We start from the raw sequence: 25,380 nt of genomic DNA, 5'->3' as shown, positions 1-25,380 counted from the left end.
TAAAAACACATACAACACAGAGAGACACACACACAAACACACACACAGTCAGAGAGACACACACTCGCAGACAGACACACAGTCACACAGTCACACACACACAGAGTCACACACAGAGTCACACACACACACAGAGTCACACAAACACACAGTCACACACAGAGTCACACAAATACACAGAGTCACACACACACTCAGAGAGTCACACAAACACACACAGTCTCACACACACACACACAGAGTCACACACACAAACATAGATAGAGACACACACTCACCCATCCAGCGCAGCGATCCTTCTCACTGGGCGCAATGCGAGTGACGTAACTGACGTCCCCCTGCGCGGCCATGCAGTGTGACGTCAGGCCGGCGCAGACGTGGGAGCGGAGGCCGGGCACAGTACTGGTGAAGGTGAGAGGGGGGGGGCGCGTGATGACGGACGGGCGCACTGAAAGGGGGGGGGGGGTTGCTAACGGACGGGCGCATCGCACACACAGCACAGGGGGGGGGGGTGCTGACGGATGGGAGGCCGGTCGGGCACATAGGGGGGTGTCAGTGTAGCTGGGGAGGGGGTGTGGGTGCTGCGGAGCGTCTTGGTGTCACCCCATTAGGTTGGTGTCACCCGGTGCGGGCCGCACCCCCCGCACCCGGGTCGCAACGCCACTGTTCTGAGACCTCCACTTTCACAATACCTGTGAATTTAACTGCTTTAATTTCTCCTTCATGATGTTCATGTATATGTAAAATTAAACTAGCTGCCCCTTTTCTGGTGCAGATAGACCTGAGATGTTCTTTAGATGTTCTGTCTATTAGCCAGTGTTTGGTCTTCCTGTTATAATGGAATCTGCATGGACAGATCGAGCGATATACAACAAATGCTGTTTTGCAGGTGATAAACTGGTTCACTGTAATATGTTCAGGTTCTAATCTAAATGTGTGTTTTGACAAGTTACAGTATGCTCAGAAGCTGAGCAATTTCTACACTTAAAGTTTCCTCTCGGTCTGCTCTCCGTTAGCCAGTCTCAGGTTTTCTGTTCTTTCTGCTTTTTTTTGTGTTTTTAATTGTCTCCTATTGTTTTATTCTTCTTAAATGTAATGGCTGGTTTATTCATCGCTGTAGCTTTGAGGTCTGGGTCTTGCTCAAGTATAAACAAGTTTTTACCAATAATTTAATTTATTGTCTTATTCATGGGAGTATTCATAAAGGAAAAAATTAATCTCTCTTGTTTTTGTGTAATGTTCTTATTATATAAAATTTTATGCCTAGATCTGCCTTCCGCTTTCTGGAAGGCTATTTCTATAACCCTATCAGGATAACCCTTTTCTCTCAGGCCTAATTTTAAGTCATTTGCTTGTTGTATATAAGTATCCTGATCAGAATTTATTCTCTTTAAATTAATGAACTAATTGTATGGGATGCTATTTTTTGTGCTACAGGGGTGGGAACATTCATAGAGTAGGAGGGCATTTTGTGCTTTCTCCTTTCAATATCCTTCCGTTTCTAAAGACCCATTCTTAATTACAATTAAAATTTTAGTGAACGTCATATTTACAGTTTTGGTCTGATTGAGATATGCAACATATTGTCCAAACCTATCTTCAGGCCCCTCCCAGATGACTATAATGTCATCAACAAACTAACTGAATAATGTAATAATCCTAATAAAGGGATTGGTAGTTGTAAACATGAAATCCCTCTCCAGTACATACAGAAACAGGTTTTCATAGGTACAGGAGACCGGAGTCCCCATTGCAGTACCCTCTCTCTGTCTGTCTCAGGAACTGCCATACTGGAAGGTGTTATTTTCCAATATGAATCTAAGTGATTCTTCCACAAACATAACAAAATCCTGTGATTTGTCCACTCCAAGCAGACATTGACGGATCACCTGTACACCTGCATTGTGTGGGATGTCTTGTCAAATAAAATCGTCCAGTACTAAAAAAATTATCTCCCGTATCTTTGAGATAGGTCGGCATGGTACTTAACATGGAGGATAGTAGCCAATCAATATAGCTCGATAAGGACTTGTCACTGAGCCAATCCCGGCCACAATCGGGTGGCCTGGGGGTTGGCTCAGTGACTTGTGGATCTTTGATAATATGTACCAATGGGGACATTTGGGATTCTCTGGAAACAATTTGTCAGCTATTGCTGGAGATATTGTTCCCTTTTCTGCATGTTTTCTCAAATGTGAAAAGCTTCTCAAAAGCTTTTCTTTTATTTTAAATGTAGGGTCACTATTTAACACTTTATATACCACAAGATTACCCAATTGAAGATCAGCTTCCATTTCATAATCCTTTCTGTACCACAAGACTACAGCACCTCCCTTATCCCCCTTTTTTTTTTATTCCCATGAATAAGACAATAAATTCAGCTGTTTGTATAAAGCTACAGTACCTCAAAGCTAGCTACAGCAATGAATGAACCAGCCATTACGTTTAAGAAGAATAAAACAATAGGAGACAATTAAAAACACAAAAAAGCAGAAAGAACGGAAAACCAAGACTGGCTAACGGAGAGCTGACCAAGAGGAAACTTTAAGAGTAGAAATTGCTCAGCTTGTGAGCATACTGTAACTTGTCAAAAAGTACATTTAGATTAGAACCTGAACATATTACAGTGAACCAGTTTATCACCTGCAAAACTACATTTGCTGTATATTGCTTGATCTGTCTGTGCGGATTCTTTTATATCGGGAAGACCAAACGCCGGCTAATAGACAGAACATCTAAAGAACATCTCAGGTCTATCCGCACCAGAAAAGGGGCAATTAGATAAATTTTATATATGCATGAACATCATGAAGGAGACATTAAAGCAGTTAAATTTGCAGGTATTGCGAGAGTGGAGGTCTCAGATAGAAATACAGACAGACATCAACACTTGCTCCGAAGTATATTGGATTATTCGTACGCTACAGGACCATTAGGTCTGAACGAGCGCAATGAGATGAGCATTTACCTCTGAAAATAACTTAGGTCTAGCTATTTGTTTTTAATATATGACATATATGGTGTTAAGTGTACTGTGTTTGTATATGTTTTATCAATCTGTGAACATGTTTATTCATTTATGGATGTTTTACTTTATACTATATATAGAAGGGCTTTACCTGCGGCATATGGTCACTTCTGGGCCTGAAGAAGCGCCTACTCAGCGTGAAATGGCGCCATCTTCCTGAACGGTGCCCTCTATGCCTCGTGCCCTGCTGTTTGCTATGCATGTGGAATAAAGATTTGAAGCACAGTCCTTGTGGTGAGTGATCCTCGTCTTTTCTTCTTTGGATATATTTGAGTTGTTACTATTGGAGAGAGCACCACTGAATAAGGACAGCATCAAAGATAAGCCAACAGACCCCAATCCAGCCAGCCCTATAGTGATCACACGCCCTAGTTGTGCCAGGTGTATCCTTCCTTCTCCTATTACACTTTTTATATCTATTTAATTTATTTTATTATAACTTTAGAATGTGTGAACCCAGCCTTACAATGTTCAACATTCAGCAGCAATTTCCAGACTTTTGTTGACGCTTTGTTATTAAGAAAGTCCTGTACTTTATAAAGAACAAGCATTTAATTCAAAAATACAAATCTATCCTGAGGGTACAAGTACTAATCTAACTTTTTAATAGTCTTTTATTTTTTGCCAACAAACATAATGAATACATATATTAAATCCCTTCAAAATAGACACTGACTGAATCATTTCTTTTTACCTTTCTTTTTCAGTTCTTGTATGTAACACAACATACAGAAATAAACAGCAAAACATAAGATATTATCATGCTGTTAATTGTTTAGTACTCTTTAAAAATACTCCAAGAGGACCAGAACAATGTTAGCATTTTAATTGAAAATATAAATACATCAGCCCAGTTGGAGGGAAAATCTGTCAGAAATTAAGAATATTATCACAGTTTTTGTTGTTGGTACAGTATGTATATTTCTTACAAGAACAGTGTGGTACAGGTACAGAGGAAAAACTTAAATAAATGTTAATATATATATATATATATATATATATATATATATATATGATCTTATTATTTACCCTGCTATTCCTGAATATTATACCTTGTTTCTACTTTTACACATAGTGGATTTGAGCCTACAGTAACATAAAAGGTTGTTTAGGTCTTGTGTAATGGTCATATGAAAAGGTTCACATGGTGAGAAAATATTATACACTGTACATAAAGTGTGTCGAGATTTCCTTAAATATTGAAATTTTTTTGTGTCAAATCCTGAGACCATTATTAATTGATATTTATAGACAACACTGCTAAAGGTTAAACTAAAGAAGACTAGAGCTACACATATATTTGTTTCCCAACATGCTAGCATGCAGGAATTATATATGTCTATGGTTGATGCAGCTAGACGTAGACAGGATTTGTTTGCAAATAGGAAAAGTTGACGTTTTCAGCACAGAGTTAAAAAAAATGTAGCACAAAAGTAGGGGCGCAAAATTAAAACAAATGCATATGAGTCAGATACTTATAATGTATAATTTTTATCTTTCCATATAGCTTACGTCTTCACATGTGTGTCATGAGATTTAGCTTTAACCCCTTAAGGACTGAGCGTTTTTCCATTTTTGCACTTTCGTTTTTTACTCCTTACCTTTTAAAAAGGTACCTTTTTTTGCGCTAACAATTCTACTTTGTAATGACATCAGTCATTTTACCCAAAAATCTACGTCGAAATGGGAAAAAAATCATTGTGACAAAATTGAAGAAAAAAACGCCATTTTATAATTTTGGGGGCTTCCGTTTCTGCTTTTTTTTCGGTAAAAATGACACCTTATCTTTATTCTGTAGGTCCATATGGTTAAAATGATACCCTAATTATATAGGTTTGATTTTGTCGTACTTCTGGAAAAAATCATAACTACATGCAGGAAAATGTATACATTTAAAATTGTAATTTTCTGACCCCTATAACTTTTTTGATTTTTCTGCGTACGGGGCGGTATGTGGGCTCATGTTTTGTGCCGTGATCTGAAGTTTTTAGTGGTACCATTTGTATTGATTGAACTTTTTGATCACTTTTTATTCATTTTTTCATGACATAAAAAGTGACCAAAAATACGTTATTTTGAACTTTGGAGTTTTTTTGTGCGTGCACCATTGATGGAGCGGTTTAATTAACTACCTATTTTTATATTTCGGACATTTCTGCACGCGGTGATACCACATATGTTTATTTTTATTTACAGGTTTTTTTCTTTTTAAAATGGGAAAAGGGGGGTGATTCAATCTTTTTTTTTTTTCACCTTTTTCTTAGGGGGCTATAACACTGCACACACTGATCTTTTACATTGATCTTTGTTATCCCATAGGATAACATTGATCAATGATTCTGCCGTTTGACTGCTCATGCCTAGATCTCAGGCACTGAGCAGTCATTCGGTGATCGGACACCAGGAGACAGGTACTCATCCTGTCCTACAGCTGTTCGGGATGTAGCAAAATAGCCGCGGCAATCCCCAACAGCCCCCTGAGCTAACCGGCAGCAGTTTAGTTTCACTTTAGATGAGGCAATCAACTTTGAACGCTGCATCTAAAGGGTTAATAGTGTGCGGCACTGCGATCAGTGCCGTGCACTATTAGCCACGGATCTCGGCCATTGTTAGAGGCTGGCCCCAACCATGAAAGGGAGTGGACTCAGGGTGTACAGGAACGCTCTTCATCCTTAAGGAGTAAAAAAAAAAAAAAAAGGTGTTGTTGCTACATGAGCAGTAAGTTCAGTTCAATGAGACAATATGCATGTCCTTAAATGGGACATTAATGAGGTACTCGGGTGGAAAACATTTTATTTTTATTATTTTTATTAATTGGTGCCAGAAAGTTTATAAGTTACTTCTATTAAAAAATAAACAAATCTTATTTCTTACAGTACTTATCAGCTGCTGTATGCTCCACACGAAGTTCTTTTCTTTTAGATTTTTTTTTCAGTCTGACAACAGAGCTCCCTGCTAACACCTCTGTCCAGGTCAAGAACAGTCTGGAGAAGGAGCGAGTACCCATAGAAAACCTATCCTTCTCCGGACAGTTCCTGACATGGAGAGATGTGTCAAAAGAGAGCACTGTAGTCAAACAGTAATGAACAACTTAACTTTCTCTGGGTCATACAGCTGCTGATAAGTGCTGTAAGGACTAAGATTTTTAAATAGAAGTACTTTAGAATTCCACCTGAGTACCCCTTTAACAAGTTTAGGACCCAGGGCATACAGGTACGTCCTGACACCCTGGTACTTAAGGACCCAGGACGTACCTGTACGCTGTGGAAATTTCGGTCCCCGCTGTGCACGGGGCAGGGACCGGACAGGGGTGACTGCTGATATTGATCAGCTGGCACCCCGCGCAAATGCCCAGGGGGTCATCAGCCCCCCCATGTCGCCAAAAATCGCCGGTGAATTCCGGGTCAAACGGGTCTCCGGTGACCCGTAAAATAAGGGGGATCGGGGTTGTCCAAGACACCCACGATCCCTCTGAAAGGATAGGAGTGAGGTGGCAGGGGTCATTTATGGGGTATTTCTAATAAGAAGGATCTTCAAATCCACTTCAAAACTGAACTGGTCCCTGAAAAATTTAAATGTAGAAAATTTTTTGAAAAATTGGAAAATTGCTGCTATACTTTGATGCCCTCTGATGTCTTCCAAAAGTAAAAACATGTCAACTTTATGATGTCAACATAAAGTTGACATATTGTATATGTGAATCAATATATAATTTATTTGGAATATCCATTTTCCTTATAAGCAGAGAGCTTCAAAGTAAAAAAAATGCTAAATTTTCTATTTTTTCATCAAATTTTTGAATTTTTCACCAAGAAATGATGCAAGTATCGACAAAATTTTACCACTAACATAAAGTAGAATATGTCAGGAAAAAATTTTCTCGGAGTCAGAATGAAAGGTAAAAGCAGCCCAGAGTTATTAATGCTTAAAGTGACAGTGGTCAGATGTGCAAAAACTGTCCGGGTCCTACACTGAAAATTAGCTGGGTCCTCGGTTCTTCGAGTGTATAAGACGGCTGACCCTTGTGAGACCTCGATTCTGAATTCTACCAAATACCAGACAACTGCCTGATGCAGCAATTTTGATTGATTTTGTAGAAGTTATGGAGACTCACTATTTTATTGTTTTATTGTTTTCTTTCTTATTGTTATTATCTTGCTCTCAAATTTCAATTAAGGTCCCTTTGGACCTGATAGATCCTTTGTGAATATGCATAACACTGTTTGGATGAACGATTATGCTCCACCAGTCAAGGTTATTATGCATGTTCATAAGTAAACTCTGACACATCTGATGTCATATTATGTTATATGTTACATTTCTTATGTTTATAAAATTCAATAAAAACATTGTGAAACTTAAGGGGTTAAGGCTCTGTGCACACAGTGTTCAAGGCTTCCTTAGAAAGTACATGTTCTCAGCTAGAGATGAGCAAATTGATCGAGAAAGAATTAGATTGCTTCAAAATCTTAAAAAATAATAAGAAATCTGATTGTTTTTGTGTTTTGCTTTAGGTGAATCGGTTTAGGAGAAGTAACTCATGTCATAGACAGAGTAGAGATAATCTCATGGCAACGCCATTTGCTCTTGTACTACAATGGATAATAAATAAATAGCCAAGCAACATAACTGGCCTTACCTCCATCAAGTTCTTCTGTACCAAAGTGATTTCTGTAGAAAAGCATAAGTTCTATCTTATAGCACTTGTAGATGGTAACCAGACATACAAGCAATAGAAGTATGGCTCCAAGACCTCCAGCAAGTTCAACTGTGTACATCAGTTCTACAATAGAAGAAAATAGGGTAGACTTAAGGTAATGTTTAAGTTTTCACAATGACAAGCACTGTTGAAAAGGAAATATACCAATGGAAATACTACTGTAATCCCGCCCTAAAGGGGTACTCTGCAGGGAAAGAAAAAATCAACTGATGCCAGAAAGTTCTATAGATTTGTAAATTACTTCTATATAAAAATATTAATCCTTCCAGTACTTATCAGCTGCTGCATGCTACAGAGGAAGTTGAGTTGTTCTTTCCAGTATGACCACAGTGTTCTCTGCTGACACCTCTGTCCATGTCAGGAACTGTCCAGAGTAGGAGCAAATCCTCTTAGCAAAGCTCTCCTGCTCCTGACAGTTCCTGACATGGGCAGAGGTGTCAGCAAAGAGCACTGTGGTCAGACTGGAAAGAACTAAACAACTTCCTCTAGAGCATACAGCAGCTAATAAGTACTGGAAGGGTTAATATTTTTAAGTAATTTACAAATCTGTATAACTTTTGGGGGCCAGTTGAGTTAAAAGATTTTTTTTTTTGCATTCTGGAGTATCCCTTTAGGAACATAGGGACATCATTGGAATGATATTTTATACTTTCTAGTTTAGTAGAGGAAATATATTTAGTATGCAGTTTATTTTTCAAAGTTTATCTACAAAATCCTTTCATGTATTTGGGAGGTGTCCAGAATGTACTTTATGGTTTCTTTACAGACCTACTTTATTTTTCTCCACCTTCCCATCTCTCCAAAACTGACATTATGGCTCCACATAAATTTAATTAAGATGCATTGTGCAGTTACTACAGGAATTGCATTCCCACTTAAATGTTAATATGTATGACAGCCTTGTTGATCTATTATTCATCTTTACTTTTTCCCAAGCTTTATTACTTGTGTATTACAAATCAGTATAATATTTCATAGCTGACACTCATTCTGTGAGCATTACTACAATAATTTCTACCGCACATCTATGGCGTGTACTAGAGATTTAAATGATGGATGAAATACAGAGTAAATGAATACAGTGCCCCAGAATAGTAAATCCAAAGTAATGATTCTACAGTTATTTGTCAGCATGATAATGTAATCAGTTATGTCATTCATGGAAACCTAAGAACATAAAGTATGCAATATATTATTATGTTTTTTTTTTTTTTTTTTTTGATAAAAAAAATGCATAAATAAAAAAATAAAAAAACTATTGTATGTAAAGGGGGGTTTCAAACTACCACATCCTGCCAAAATTTACAAAAAGATTAGTCAGTAAAAAAATCATATTGGCATATAAAGGTATTTAAATCAAATTTAAAGGGGTACTCCTGTGGAAAACTTATATATTTTTTTTAATTAACTGGTGCCAGAAAATTAAACAGCTTTCTCCTGCTCTGGACAGTACCAAAAATGGACAGCAGAGGTCAGCAGAGAGCACTGTGGTCATGACATCAGAGAAATCAAAAAATAAAAGCATTTCTTCTGCTTTAAAAAAAAAGTACTGGAAGGATTAAGATTTTTTAATAGTAAAGTAATTTACAAATCTGTTTAACTTTCTGGCACCAATTGATTTAAAAAAAAAAGTTTTCCACTGGAGTACCCCTTTAACTATCGATTTGTCCAAGCATAGGGCTGAATTCACTTATCCCTTACTTTTCATTAAAGTACTAACAGCCAGTTCACCCACACTGAACCCAATATATAGAGTTGTAGTGTGGGTGATTACAATGAGGTATCAGTTGCCTGGATTCGCGGTCTTGACCCAGAGATACTTCTTGTATTAGCCTAAATAGCCAGCTTTGCGAAAAGAAGTATCTGGGTCTTGCTTCCATTGTGCAAAAGTGGCTATAAGCAAAGGAAGGTAATACAATGGGTAATACCTCGTTGAACTCTGGTTCACCCACGCTATAACCCAGTGTATTGGGTTTAATATGGGTAAACTCAGCTGTTAGTTTTCCTTTAACCCCTTTCTGACCCATGACATTGATGTATTTCATGGGTTGGGTGAGGGGAATATGACATATATATATATATATATATATATATATATATATATATATATATATATATATATACATATATTTCTCTTAAAAATTAATGTGCATATAAACACCATAATTTCTAAAGTTATATTCTACAATTTTTTTGGTGCCAAGCCCCTCTCACCCATCTGGAGGTTTGACAATGGCTGGAAGGGAACACTCTCTGGCATCTTCTCCTCTTTCCAATAAAACCTTGCTATCTGCTTCTCACTTTGTCAGCACCATCCTCTCTGTCATAGTCCCCAGTCAACTCCTCTCTCAGACTTTGTGTTCCATGTGGGTCCTGGCATACACTGCTCCTCTTCTCACTTTCTTCCTTCCTGCACAGCCACAGCTGCGGTGAATCAGTACAGATCCCAATTCTCACCCAGCAACCCGGCTCCTCCATCTCTCAAACCTCAATTACAGCAGACTCACTGGTCTGGATACATCAAGCAAAGAAGCTACCAATCCCAGACACACTGGCACTCAGAAAGCCAAATGAGAGCTTCTCCACCAAGAACACAGCAAGCCGGTCAGTAGAGGGTAATTAACACTTGACTAGATTGGGTGCTAAGATTAACAACTTTTATAATCTAGACCTCCCACTCCCACCCCACTACCCCCGAAAATGGCCTAGCTTTATCAATCTGCCTTAAATCAAAACTGTTTTGTTTTGCCAATAGAAACCAATCACAGCTCCGCTTTTATATCGTACTCATCTCTGAAAATGTGAAAGCTGAGATGTGTTACTGTGATAAAAATAAGACAGTTTTGGTTCTGACAGATTGATAAATCTGGACCATTGAGTTTAATCACCATAGGTAATTTTTAAAATACCTTAAAAGCGAATGTTCTTAGGAAAGTTGTCACATTTCATAAACTGACCTTTTTGTGTTACCATGAGTTTTGAAGTAATTTCTTATGCTTCGGTTTGTGCAACACATTTAGCATACTATTTAGGGGGGTGTTGATAAATTAAGTACACATAAGCAAAAACAATAATTTACTTCAGAACACCATTTTGCATGGTTCCCTCTCTCCTCTGAGACTTTTCTGCACAAAAAGTCACAGTTCCAACTTTTTGTGAGACTTTTTAAAAGTGCTCTCTAAAGGTAGTTTTTTTAGCCAAGGTCTGACCTGGCTTAGGTTCGTGGCTTTTTGGAGGGGTTTGCCACGGTTTTTATGCCTAAGTGCAACATTAGCACTTCATAAATTTGCGACCACTGCAAAGTGAAAACTGAACATTGCCTATGTAAGACTGTTTGGAACTTTGGAGGAAATTTATCAGAACCCGTGTGGTGGAAGAGTGGTGCAGTTGCCCATAACAACCAATCAGATTACTTATTTCATGTTTCCGAGGCCTTTTTAAAATGTAAGTAGGGATCTGATTGATTGCTATGGGCAACTGCATCATTCTTCCTCTGTACAGCTGTTGATTAATGTCCTCCTTTTATGTGACAAAAGTCACAAAAAAAAGTGCTTAGGCACACGTGCAACATTTTGTGCACCAGGAGTAAGTAAAAAAAAAAAAAAGAAGCTCTAATTGCAATGATAAATCTCCCCCCTTGTCTGGATGGATGGTCCATGCCCTTTATGTGTTCTACCCTATTTAGTACTGGACTGTTGTACAAAACCAAAAGCTTTTACCTCTTGTGTCACCACTCTTTCTGTTGCAAGAAATGTCCTCACTTCTGTCATCTGAATTGATAATTAGTCTATTTAGTCTGTAATGTCTCATTTTGGTAACACGTGAACTCTCTAAAAATTGATGCACTTCATTCATATTATTATTACTCTCTTTTAAACTTTTTCCAGGATTGTCAAAGAATTTGAAACAAAACAAAGTAGCAAATCTCCAATGCCTCACTGATCCAGCACAGTTCATCTGGTGGCCACCCCCTAGTCTATGTTTACAGACAACTGGTGATGACATGCTGTACTGTAGTCAACTACTGTCCTCAGCTGTCACTTGTCATACTTACAAGAATCACTGCTTATGGTTTGTGCTGGATTGGCAGTGGATTGAAGAGATGAGCATTTTTTTTTTGTTCCTGAGAACGTATTCTGCTTCATTTTCTGAACTCTTGGACAACCCTTACAAAAATTGTTTTCGGAATAGCATGATTATAAAAAGGAAGCGCTTTACATAGCTCTTTTCTTGGCAGCGGTTAGCTATTTTCTGTACTGTCTAGCATTATAATTAATGGGCAGCACAATGGAATATGCAATCCTGAAAAATAAGGCTCTTTTAATAGAAGGGTATTTGTTTAGTGAAAATTTCAGCACAGACAAAGCCGCGGCTTCAATTTAATTATGCACCGCGAAAATGTTCCTTATCATAAGCATATTTCAACGCAGTGTACAGACTGGATTAACATTTAATTTAAACTAACTTCATAAATTATCCAAAGGACTCTGGGAAACATGAAGAATGAATTTAGATTTGACATACTTTGTGGGATACATATCTCTCTTTGGTGGCATACCACATTAAGGTGTCAACTAAGCATTACAGTAGTAAAAAATAATAATTGTAACTGATAACCTTGGCATATTTGCTGTTTATAAGCAAAACCAGTCATTATTAAAGTAAAGTAATATTAGTTGGGGAATAATCATGTTTTTCCTTTCAATTTACATTTACTGTACATACCTATATTTAATATTAAGAACTAACCACTAAACAATATCAAGTTTTTTTTCTGTTAACATAAGGTATAACTTTTGATAATTTTATTTTATTTATATTTACAATATAGATGTAATCTCTCCATGTATCTTGGGTGACATGAGTTACTGATATTAAAGGCACTGGTTGATATCTTTCCTAAATTTAGGTGTACTGTAGCTGTATGACGGCTTGTTTTCTTGTGATAGAAGTTTTATTTTTGCATTTTGGTTCACCTACAACATAGTTGGTAAAAAGTGATGCACTTTTATTGACTTTGTTTGGGAGAATAAATAAAAAAAAAGAGAAATTCTGCCATTTCTTGTGTTTCACATTGACACTATTCCCCCGTACAACATCAATTATAAACATTCTACATTCTATATTCTATGGCTCTGTACAACTATATGTCAAGTTTTTATAGTGTTTTTTATGTTTAAAAGTTGTTGCATACTAGCACTTTGCATACTAGCAAATGTTTACAGAAATAGATTTTATGTTGCCACATTACAAGTAACAGAATTATTTATTGATGTATACGTTTATTTATCTATTTTTTATTGTTTAGTTGACGTAGCTTGTTTTTTGAAGGACAAGTCAAATTTTTTAACATTGGAGGTAGATATGGGGGTGTTACGCCGAGCGCTCCGGGTCCCCGCTCCTCCCCGGAGCGCTCGCTACACTTCCCTCACTGCAGCGCCCCGGTCGGTTCCACGGACCCGGGGCGCTGCGTTACCACCTCCGGCCGGGATGCGATTCGCGATGCGGGTAGCGCCCGCTCGCAATGCGCACCCCGGCTCCCGTACCTGACTCGCTCCCCGTCAGTTCTGTCCCGGCGCGCGCGGCCCCGCTCCCTAGGGCGCGCGCGCGCCGGGTCTTTGCGATTTAAAGGGCCACTGCACCGCTGATTGGTGCAGTGGTTCCAATTAGTGTTTACACCTGTGCACTTCCCTATATCACCTCACTTCCCCTTCACTCCCTCGCCGGATCTTGTTGCCCTAGTGCCAGTGAAAGCGTTCCTTGTGTGTTCCTTGCCTGTGATTCCAGACCTTCTGCCGTTGCCCCTGACTACGATCCTTGCTGCCTGCCCCGACCTTCTGCTACGTCCGACCTTGCTTCTGTCTACTCCCTTGTACCGCGCCTTTCTTCAGCAGCCAGAGAGGTAGAGCCGTTGCTAGGGGATACGACCTGGTCACTACCGCCGCAGCAAGACCATCCCGCTTTGCGGCGGGCTCTGGTGAAAACCAGTAGTGACTTAGAACCGATCCTCTAGCACGGTCCACGCCAATCCCTCTCTGGCACAGAGGATCCACCACCTGCCAGCCGGCATCGTGACAGTAGATCCGGCCATGGATCCCGCTGAAGTTCCTCTGCCAGTTGTCGCTGACCTCACCACGGTGGTCGCCCAGCAGTCACAACAGATTGCGCAACAAGGCCAACAGCTGTCTCAACTGACTGTTATGCTACAACAGTTACTACCACAGCTCCAGCAATCATCTCCTCCGCCAGCTCCTGTACCTCCTCCGCAGCGAGTGGCCGCTTCTGGAATACGACTATCCTTGCCGGATAAATTTGATGGGGACTCTAAGTTTTGCCGTGGCTTTCTTTCCCAATGTTCATTACACTTGGAGATGATGTCGGACCAGTTCCCCACCGAAAGGTCTAAAGTGGCTTTCGTAGTCAGCCTGCTGTCTGGAAAAGCCCTGGCTTGGGCCACACCGCTCTGGGACCGCAATGACCCCGTCACTGCCTCTGTACACTCCTTCTTCTCGGAAATTCGAAGTGTTTTTGAGGAACCTGCCCGAGCCTCTTCTGCTGAGACTGCCCTGTTGAACCTGGTCCAGGGTAATTCTTCCGTTGGCGAGTATGCCGTACAGTTCCGTACCCTTGCTTCAGAATTATCCTGGAATAATGAGGCACTCTGCGCGACCTTTAAAAAAGGCCTATCCAGCAACATTAAAGATGTTCTGGCCGCACGAGAAATCCCTGCTAACCTACATGAACTCATCCATCTTGCCACTCGCATTGACATGCGTTTTTCCGAACGGCGTCAGGAGCTCCGCCAGGATATGGACTCTGTTCGCACGAGGCGTTTCTTCTCCCCGGCTCCTCTCTCCTCTGGTCCCCTGCAACCTGTTCCTGTGCCTCCCGCCGTGGAGGCTATGCAGGTCGACCGGTCTCGCCTGACACCCCAAGAGAGGACACGACGCCGCATGGAGAATCTCTGCCTGTACTGTGCTAGTACCGAACACTTCCTGAGGGATTGTCCTATCCGTCCTCCCCGCCTGGAAAGACGTCCGCTGACTCCGCACAAAGGTGAGACAGTCCTTGATGTCTACTCTGCTTCTCCACGTCTTACTGTGCCTGTGCGGATGTCTGCCTCTGCCTTCTCCTTCTCTGCTGTGGCCTTCTTGGACTCTGGATCTGCAGGAAATTTTATCTTGGCCTCTCTCGTCAACAGGTTCAACATCCCGGTGACCAGTCTCGCCAGACCCCTCTACATCAATTGTGTAAACAATGAAAGATTGGACTGTACTATACGTTTCCGCACGGAGCCCCTTCTAATGTGCATCGGATCTCATCATGAGAGGATTGAACTGTTGGTCCTCCCCAATTGCACTTCTGAAATCCTTCTTGGACTTCCCTGGCTTCAACTCCATTCCCCAATCCTGGATTGGTCCACTGGGGAGATCAAGAGTTGGGGGCCCTCTTGTTCCAAGGACTGCTTAAAACCGGTTCCCAGTAAACCTTGCCGTGTCCCTGTGCTTCCTCATGTAACCGGTCTCCCTAAGGCCTATATGGACTTTGCGGACGTTTTTTGCAAAAAACAAGCTGAGACTCTACCTCCTCACAGGCCTTATGATTGTCCCATTGACCTCCTCCCGGGCACTACTCCACCCCGGGGCAGAATCTATCCTCTGTCCGTCCCAGAGACTCTTGCCATGTCTGAATACGTCCAAGAAAATTTAAAAAAGGGCTTTATCCGTAAATCCTCCTCTCCTGCCGGAGCCGGATTTTTCTTTGTGTCCAAAAAAGATGGCTCTCTACGTCCTTGCATTGACTACCGCGGTCTCAATAAAATCACGGTTAAGAACCGCTACCCCCTACCCCTCATCTCTGAACTCTTTGATCGTCTCCAAGGTGCCCATATTTTTACCAAACTGGACTTAAGAGGTGCTTATAATCTCATCCGCATCAGAGAGGGGGATGAATGGAAAACGGCATTTAACACCAGAGATGGACACTTTGAGTATCTGGTCATGCCCTTTGGTCTATGCAACGCCCCTGCCGTCTTCCAAGACTTTGTTAATGAAATTTTTCGTGATCTCCTATACTCCTGTGTTGTTGTATATCTGGACGATATCCTGATTTTTTCTGCCAATCTTGAAGAACACCGCCAGCATGTCCGTATGGTTCTTCAGAGACTTCGTGATAATCAACTCTATGCCAAAATAGAGAAATGTCTGTTTGAATGCCAATCTCTTCCTTTTCTAGGATACTTGGTCTCTGGCCAGGGACTACAAATGGACCCAGATAAACTCTCTGCCGTCTTAGATTGGCCACGCCCCTCCGGACTCCGTGCCATCCAACGTTTTTTGGGGTTCGCCAATTATTACAGGCAATTTATTCCACATTTTTCTACCATTGTGGCTCCTATTGTGGCTTTAACAAAAAAAAATGCCGATCCCAAGTCTTGGCCTCCTCAAGCGGAGGACGCCTTTAAACGACTCAAGTCTGCCTTTTCTTCGGCTCCCGTGCTCTCCAGACCTGACCCATCTAAACCCTTCCTATTGGAGGTTGATGCCTCCTCAGTGGGAGCTGGAGCTGTCCTTCTACAAAAAAACTCTTCCGGGCATGCTGTTACTTGTGGTTTTTTTTCCAGGACCTTCTCTCCGGCGGAGAGGAACTACTCCATCGGGGATCGAGAGCTTCTAGCCATTAAATTAGCACTTGAGGAATGGAGGCATCTGCTGGAGGGATCAAGATTTCCAGTTATTATTTACACCGATCACAAGAACCTCTCCTACCTCCAGTCTGCCCAACGGCTGAATCCTCGTCAGGCCAGGTGGTCTCTGTTCTTTGCCCGATTTAATTTTGAAATTCACTTTCGGCCTGCTGATAAGAACATTAGGGCCGATGCTCTCTCTCGTTCCTCAGATGCCTCTGAAATTGAACTCTCTCCTCAACACATCATTCCTCCTGACTGCCTGATTTCCACTTCTCCAGCCTCCATCAGGCAAACTCCTCCAGGAAAGACCTTTGTTTCTCCACGCCAACGCCTTGGGATCCTCAAATGGGGTCACTCCTCCCATCTCGCAGGTCATGCGGGCATTAAGAAATCTGTGCAACTCATCTCTCGCTTCTATTGGTGGCCGACTCTAGAGACTGATGTGGTGGACTTTGTGCGAGCCTGCACTATCTGTGCCCGGGATAAGACTCCTCGCCAGAAGCCCGCTGGTTTTCTTCATCCTCTACCTGTCCCCGAACAACCTTGGTCTCTGATTGGTATGGATTTTATTACTGACTTACCCCCATCCCATGGCAACACTGTTATTTGGGTGGTCGTTGATCGATTCTCCAAAATGGCACATTTCATCCCTCTTCCTGGTCTTCCTTCAGCGCCTCAGTTGGCTAAACAATTTTTTGTACACATTTTTCGTCTTCACGGGTTGCCTACACAGATCGTCTCGGATAGAGGCGTCCAATTTGTGTCTAAATTCTGGAGGGCTCTCTGTAAACAACTCAAGATTAAATTAAATTTTTCTTCTGCATACCATCCTCAATCCAATGGACAAGTAGAGAGAATTAACCAGATCTTGGGTGACTATTTACGACATTTTGTTTCCTCCCGCCAGGATGACTGGGCAGATCTTCTACCTTGGGCCGAATTCTCGTATAATTTCAGAATCTCTGAATCTTCCTCCAAATCTCCGTTTTTCGTGGTGTACGGCCGTCACCCTCTTCCCCCCCTCCCTACCCCCTTGCCCTCTGGTCTGCCCGCTGTGGATGAAATTTCTCGTGATCTTTCCACCATATGGAAAGAGACCCAAAATTCTCTCTTACAGGCTTCTTCTCGCATGAAAAGATTCGCAGATAAGAAAAGAAGAGCTCCTCCCATTTTTTCCCCTGGAGACAAGGTATGGCTCTCCGCTAAATATGTCCGTTTCCGTGTCCCGAGCTATAAGTTGGGACCACGCTATCTTGGTCCTTTTAAAGTTTTGTGTCAAATTAATCCTGTCTCTTACAAACTTCTTCTTCCTCCTTCTCTTCGTATCCCTAATGCCTTTCACGTCTCTCTTCTTAAACCTCTCATCCTCAACCGTTTTTCTCCTAAATCTGTTCCTCCCACTCCTGTTTCCGGCTCCTCGGACATCTTCTCTGTCAAAGAGATCTTAGCCTCAAAAAAGGTCAGAGGAAAAACTTTTTTTTTAGTGGATTGGGAGGGTTGTGGTCCAGAAGAGAGGTCCTGGGAACCTGAGGACAATATCCTGGACAAAAGTCTGATCCTCAGGTTCTCAGGCCCCAAGAAGAGGGGGAGACCCAAGGGGGGGGGTACTGTTACGCCGAGCGCTCCGGGTCCCCGCTCCTCCCCGGAGCGCTCGCTACACTTCCCTCACTGCAGCGCCCCGGTCGGTTCCACGGACCCGGGGCGCTGCGTTACCACCTCCGGCCGGGATGCGATTCGCGATGCGGGTAGCGCCCGCTCGCAATGCGCACCCCGGCTCCCGTACCTGACTCGCTCCCCGTCAGTTCTGTCCCGGCGCGCGCGGCCCCGCTCCCTAGGGCGCGCGCGCGCCGGGTCTTTGCGATTTAAAGGGCCACTGCACCGCTGATTGGTGCAGTGGTTCCAATTAGTGTTTACACCTGTGCACTTCCCTATATCACCTCACTTCCCCTTCACTCCCTCGCCGGATCTTGTTGCCCTAGTGCCAGTGAAAGCGTTCCTTGTGTGTTCCTTGCCTGTGATTCCAGACCTTCTGCCGTTGCCCCTGACTACGATCCTTGCTGCCTGCCCCGACCTTCTGCTACGTCCGACCTTGCTTCTGTCTACTCCCTTGTACCGCGCCTTTCTTCAGCAGCCAGAGAGGTAGAGCCGTTGCTAGGGGATACGACCTGGTCACTACCGCCGCAGCAAGACCATCCCGCTTTGCGGCGGGCTCTGGTGAAAACCAGTAGTGACTTAGAACCGATCCTCTAGCACGGTCCACGCCAATCCCTCTCTGGCACAGAGGATCCACCACCTGCCAGCCGGCATCGTGACAGGGGGTACATATATAAATGATTTATTGGGGGAACAAGTCAATTTTTATTAGCTTTTTTATTGTTTTCTTTGATGGGCTTTAAAAAGGCAATTTTACTGTAATTTTTTATTTTGTTCACGATGCAATTTAAATATTTTTACAATATTTCATTTTTACGCATTTATTTTATAAAAAATATATTATTGTATAAGGTCTGCACAATTCAATCTGTTCATCCCTTATATAGTGCTTTGGTATATTCAATATACCAAAGTATTTTTGTAATGACTGAGGAATCTAAATAGTTGAAAGTTTGGGACCAGTGATAACTTCACAGGAAGTGATGGCTATATATTACACTTTCTAGAGAATACCTCATGGCATCATGATCTTTCTATTGTTTTTGGATTTTTAATTTTTTTACACTTCTAAATTGATACTTTATGATAGTTTATTCTCTTCTTTCCTTCCAACAAAATATATGATGTCTATGGCAAGAATAACAGTGATATTTTTATAGTAACCAATCATAGTCAATATATTTTTTTTTTAAATTAATATGTTTAGCATGTAAATATTGCTATATATTTTATTTCATAGTAATATTCAAAGGGTTACTCAGCTGCTAGACATCTTATCCCTCATCCCCAGCGGCGGGACCCCACCGTTCGCAGTAGCGGCACCCCGCCGTCATCACAGCACAGAGGAAAATCTCTGTGCATGATGACGGGGCGATAAAAGGGCCAGAGCACCTTGACATCACGCCCCCTTAATGTAAGTCTATGGGAGGGGGTATGATGGCTTTCATTCCCACTCCCATAGACTTGTATTGAGGGGGCGGGACATGATGGCACGAGGGGCCAGAGCCGTGACGTCATGGTGCTCTGGCCCCTGTATCGCCCCATCATCAGGCACAGAGATTTTCCTCTGTGCTGTGATGACGGTGGGGTGCCGCTACTGAGAACTGCCGCTGGGGACCCCCGCTATCAGACATCTTATCCCCTATCCTTTGGATAGGGGATAAGATGTCTAGGGGCGGAGTACCCCTTTAACATGCTCACTTATTAGCAACATACTTTGAGTTTTTCTCCAGGTTCTTGAGGGTGTTTTAACGTATTGAATTTTTTTTTCCAGGATATTTATGTATCTAAATAGAGATGAGCGAATTTACAGTAAATTTGATTCATCACTAACTTCTCGGCTCGGCAGTTGATGACTTAACCTGCATAAATTAGTTCAGCTTTCAGGTGCTCCCGTGGGCTGGAAAAGGTGGATACAGACCTAGGAGACTCTTTCCTAGGACTATATCCACCTTTTCCAGCCCACCGGAGCACCTGAAAGCTGAACTAATTTATGCAGGATAAGTCATCAACTGCCGAGCCGAGAAGTTTGTGACGAATCAAATTTACTGTAAATTTGCTCATCTCTATATTTAAACATGAAGAATCATAATGTAAAAGTAACAAATTAACAGCCACATAAACATAATAACTAAAGATATTAGCGAATCTACCTCTGATCCAAACCATCTTCTTAATGTGGGACATGTAAAAGCTGCATTGGGACTAAGTTATATAACTACATTGCCATATGCTATGTTCCTGTTGTGATTATTGGAAATTTATGCATATCTACAATACACAGGGACTGTCATCTGTTCTATGTTGTGCTAGAAAATTAAATCATATGGCTTCTATTAGTTTATCTGATTTAATTATTTGGCATGTTTTCCTTATTATTTTTAGTATTTCCTGGCTCTCATGCATCTGTCACACAAAAAGAAAAAAACATGCACTTTAAAAAGGAAGTAGCTTTATGAAATTTTGTTTTGCCATTTTTCTTCAGATATCAAGCATTGTCTGACAAACAACAAATGGCATTGAATTTTAATGCATAATGTTCATAACATGACAATTTTTGCCCATTATATATTCAGTTATTGTTATTTTTATAATCATTTAATGCATTTGAATTATTATTGCTGAGTGGGATATGTTTAATAAATAGCTCCAGTGACAATAAATGATATGCAACTATGGTTTTAAATAGGATTACACTGTACTCTAAAGCCATGGCCAAGCTTTTTATGGTCATGGGAATTCCCAAGCTTTGTATATAAATACATTGAGCAAGATAGATTGGCCTGCTGGAATCCCACTTGGTGCCCAACATTGGAAGCAAAGACATTTGCATAGGAAAGGGACTGCAACACTGCTGAAAACGACATGGCTCATCCTTATTTGCATGGACAGTTTAAGGGGGAGATTTATTAAACCTATCAAAAAACAGCTTTAGCCTTTGAGAGTTTTTTTTTATTTTTTTATTAAAGGCACAATCTGACTGCTGTGTTCACTCCGCTGATGAACAGGGGTATAAGGCTGGGTTCACATATGTCCGGCATCCAGCATAGGTGAACTCAGCCCTAAATCTCAATGCAACTGATGCCAAAATTGATGACAATGTGCATCAGCTGTCATCAGTTGTATGGCATCCAGTGTCCATTGTTTCTGGCACCGGACACGGGAAAGCAGCAAGCTGCGTTCTCCTCTCCAGTGCTTTCTGGCGAGTCCAACCAACCGGTGTCAAAATTGGGATGCTGGATGATTGTGAAATGTCCCATTCAAATGAATGCGATCAGTTCTAGCATCAGGCTTCCTCTGGTGCACCTCTGGAGGGAAACTTTGTCGGATGCCTGATATATGTGAACCCAGCCTAAAATTTCCTCAAAGTGTAACTGTCATTCAAACTTTTTTAACCTTATTAGTTAGTGCCATCGATTTGAAACCACTTTTTTATAGACTTTATTAACCTTTCTTTCTCCCTTTATCTTTTTACCTCCTGAAATTTTTACCTCCAATACACAATGGGGATGATTTACTAATGTAATCCCAAAAATGGTGTGTCCCTGACAGTTTAAAAAAAAAAAAACTATAAATTTACTAATTGACCCACATAAAATGTGGTAAATTTCAGCTCTGAAAAACCCAACAGTTTGAAAGAGCAGCTAAGCCTTGGGAAAAGTGCCAAATTAGTAAATATCATGTAAAACTACCTGTGGGGGAAAATTTACACAATGAAAACAACACTTTTTTAAATGTATTTATTGATTTTTATTTTTAGCACAAGTCCAAAGCAAAATGTGAAAAAAAGTGAAAAGGTTCAAAATCTACCCGAATGCCTTGTAAAGGAATTTATTTAATTAAGTAACATTCTTTCCACGATTAGCTGCTTATGTGTTAGAGGGTATATGTGACTAAGTGAGATTTCTTAATAAAAGTATATTTTTTGGCAAGGCCACTTTGTAATCATATAGTTATATTGCGTACTGTCAAATAATTGGGTAACTGACAAACAGCATACACACAAATTCCCATTCAGGTAATCCTCAGCAATAGATCTTCAAGTTTCAGCTGTCACTTACAGCAGTAACAGAACATTTGCAATAGTTTTCTGGTAGAACAATTGCAGATTAAGAAAAAAATATTGATTCGGAGTACAGCTCTAAATTGTTTTCTGAATAAATTGCTTCAATTTAAACCAGATTTTCTGCAGTCATTTTGACCAATGGTTACATTTTTTTCCTTATCAGTATGATTTTCTCCAGTTTTTAGGCTAAAGTGATAGCTAATTACAATACAGTGCATTCACCCTCTCAAAATATTGAGTGATAAGATCAGCAATAAATGTGTTCTTTTTGAACTAATCCAACTTTAATTATCTGGAGCACTTCATAGTTGTATCTCTGATCTGCACCTGGTTTTAAATTGTATAGACTCGCTTTGCAGCATGACATGTGCAATTTAATTCTCACTAAATGCTGACGCATAAGGATGCTTGGAGAAGGACGCTAAAAATAAGAGCTGTTTGCATTTGATGACCATATCATGCTAAAACAACTTAAATATTGGTGTTTTAGCTGTGAAAAATTCGAAAAAGTTTAAATAGATATAGTCATGCCTTTAATTGTTCATGTACATGTCAGTCTGATGCATTCGTATTGTAAACATGCTTGATCAGCTGCTCCTAGACTTCTGTCGGCCCATACTGAACCTTATAATGTCTCCAATAATGTACAAAAGCACCGGAGGGAAGCTGACGCTAGAACTGATCCTATTCATTTAAATGGGACAGTTCACAACCGTCCAGTGTCTAAATTTTGACGCCGGATGGTTGGACAAGCTAGAGGGCTCCTATCGGCCGTCAAGAAACAATGGACACCGGACGCCATACAACCAATGACAACTTGTCATCAGTTGGGGCATCAGTTGCGTAGAGATATAGGCTGAGTTCACCTATGCTGGATGCCAGACATATGTGAACCCAGCCTTACAAAGATATTTTCTCATAGGAGTCTTGGTAACAATGGCACTTTACAATAGCACACAAAGTGAACCCTTATTTAAAAAACTATAGGGACCCAATTGTACAGCATACATGTTAGGGCTGACTGGAAGAATTAGTGTTATGGCTTACCAAAATTATTAACATTTTTAGAACAATGCGGCTTCCTATTCTTCATCACTGGTTTTGATTAAATAATGCCTTCTATCATCATATTTAAATATATATTATAAACCTAAAGAAAATACTGTCTATATCATCTGTTGATGTTCTGCAAATTAGATGTTTCCAGCTTATTACAATATTACAAGGTTTTGGTCTTAGATCAGGCCAAAGCTTGGTAAACTGAATCAAACTCCCCCTTCTGGAATGAGTTTGAGGCCTATTTATGTACGGGCTCTTAAAGGGACATTTATCAAAGCATTTAGTAGTTTTTTGTTTTTTTTTGCTTAAAATTGTCACAAAAAGTTGCATGTGCGACTATTTGATTTTGCAGTGTCCTAAGCAAAAAAAAAACAGAAACTTGCTTGCCAAAGGAAAAAGTGATTTTTGACTTGCAGTAGTCAGAGATTTATCAAGTGCGAAAGTCGCAAAAAAGTCACATCGCATGAAAAAACCTCATAAATTTACTCCAGCTCAGACATGGAGCAGAAAAAGCAAAAAAAAAAAAAAATGCACATGTGAAAGAAATGTATCAACAGACTGAAAACTATTGATAAATAAGTCACGCATAAGCAAAAAAAAATTGTAAGGAAAAAATAACTAAAAAAAGGAATACATAAGCAAACAGTGTTTTAGCATGCTGTTGAGTGTGTTATGTGTTACTGTAATAAAGGCAAGAACATTTCTGCACAGTGGTGGGTGATGTATGGCCTTCTTTTTGCTGGAAATTTACAAGATAGACTGTTTCTGGCTGAGCACCTTTAATATCCACTGTGTGTGAGCTTGTCACACTGTGCATCTGTGTAACAGTCTGACTGTGTCAACTATTCTTTCTTTATAATTAATACCTAAAACATGCATTTTTATATAATGTAGATAACATCATATAAATATTTGTAATATACATTGGTTAAACGCTTTGTATATTTTTGGGTGACAAAATGTTGTCTTGTCCCTGCAACTATCGCCTGTGTGACTCCTGGCTTGTAAATTAGCCTGCTGTGTGTGCCAGTGGTGTGTCACAGAGCCTCAGTGCACAGAGTCCTGCTTGTCCTCAGTGTACAGAAACCTACTTGTCCTCAGTGTACAAAGTCCTGCTTGTCCTCAGTGTACAGAGCCCTGCTTGTCCTCGGTGTACAGAGCCCTGCTTGTCCTCAGTGTACAGAGCCCTGCTTGTCCTTAGTGTACAGAGCCCTTCTTTTCCTCAGTGTACAGAGCCCTGCTTGTCCTCGTTGCACAGAGCCCTGCTTGTCATCACTGCACAGAGCCCTGCTTGTACTCAGTGCACAGAGCCTTGCTTGTCCTCAGTGCACAGAGCCTTGCTTGTCCTCAGTGCACAGAGCCCTGCTTGTCCTCAGTGTACAGAGCCCTGCTTGTCCTCAGTGTACAGAACCCTGCTTGTCCTCAGTGTACAGAACCCTGCTTGTCCTCACTACACAGAGCCCTGCTTGTCCTCACTACACAGAGCCCTGCTTGTCCTCAGTGCACAGAGCCCTGCTTGTCCTCAGTGCACAGAGCCCTGCTTGTCCTCAGTGTACAGAGCCCTGCTTGTCCTCAGTGTACAGAGCCCTGCTTGTCCTCAGTGCACAGAGCTCTGCTTGTTCTCAGTGCACAGAGCCCTGCTTGTTCTCAGTGTACAGAGCCCTGCTTTTCCTCAGTGCACAGAGCTCTGCTTGTCCTCAGTGTACAGAGCCCTGCTTGTCCTCAGTGTACAGAGCCCTGCTTGTCCTCAGTGTACAGAGCCCTGCTTGTCCTCAGTGTACAGAGCCCTGCTTGTCCTCAGTGTACAGAGCCCTGCTTGTCTTCAGTGTACAGAGCTCTGCTTGTCCTCAGTGTACAGAGCCCTGCTTGTCCTCAGTGTATAAAGCCCTGCTTGTCCTCAGTGTACAGAGCCCTGCTTGTCCTCAGTGTACAGAGCCCTGCTTGTCCTCAGTGTACAGAGCCCTGCTTGTCCTTAGTTCACAGAACCCTACTTGTCCTAATGTCAAAGATTATAAGTAACTTAGCAGCTTGCAATATAGTTTTGTTAGAAAAGGTTCAGTATAACTTGTTTTAAGTCATCTATTCATTCAAATCCCTGCTCATTCTGGGTTTGACAGCCTTCCTTCTATGAGAGTGACTATGGATACAGTTTAGAATTAGCAGGG

General features: G+C 41.2%; 1 protein-coding gene across 1 annotated transcript in view; it reads right to left on the bottom strand.

Annotated features, from left to right (window-relative positions):
• The window catches only part of IL1RAPL1 (interleukin 1 receptor accessory protein like 1), a 1,525,014-nt gene that overhangs the window by 15,572 nt on the left and 1,484,062 nt on the right, over nt 1–25,380 (bottom strand). The window contains exon 9 of the mRNA XM_056558792.1: nt 7,668–7,811. Coding sequence (XP_056414767.1) covers nt 7,668–7,811 — 144 coding nt within the window. The remainder of the gene's footprint in view (nt 1–7,667; nt 7,812–25,380) is intronic.

The sequence above is a fragment of the Hyla sarda genome, chromosome 2 (genome assembly GCF_029499605.1).
Source record: "Hyla sarda isolate aHylSar1 chromosome 2, aHylSar1.hap1, whole genome shotgun sequence".
Taxonomy (NCBI): Eukaryota; Metazoa; Chordata; class Amphibia; order Anura; family Hylidae; genus Hyla; species Hyla sarda.
The sequence above is the reverse complement of the archived record's forward strand: the minus strand, read 5'-3'. Positions and strand labels throughout refer to the sequence as shown.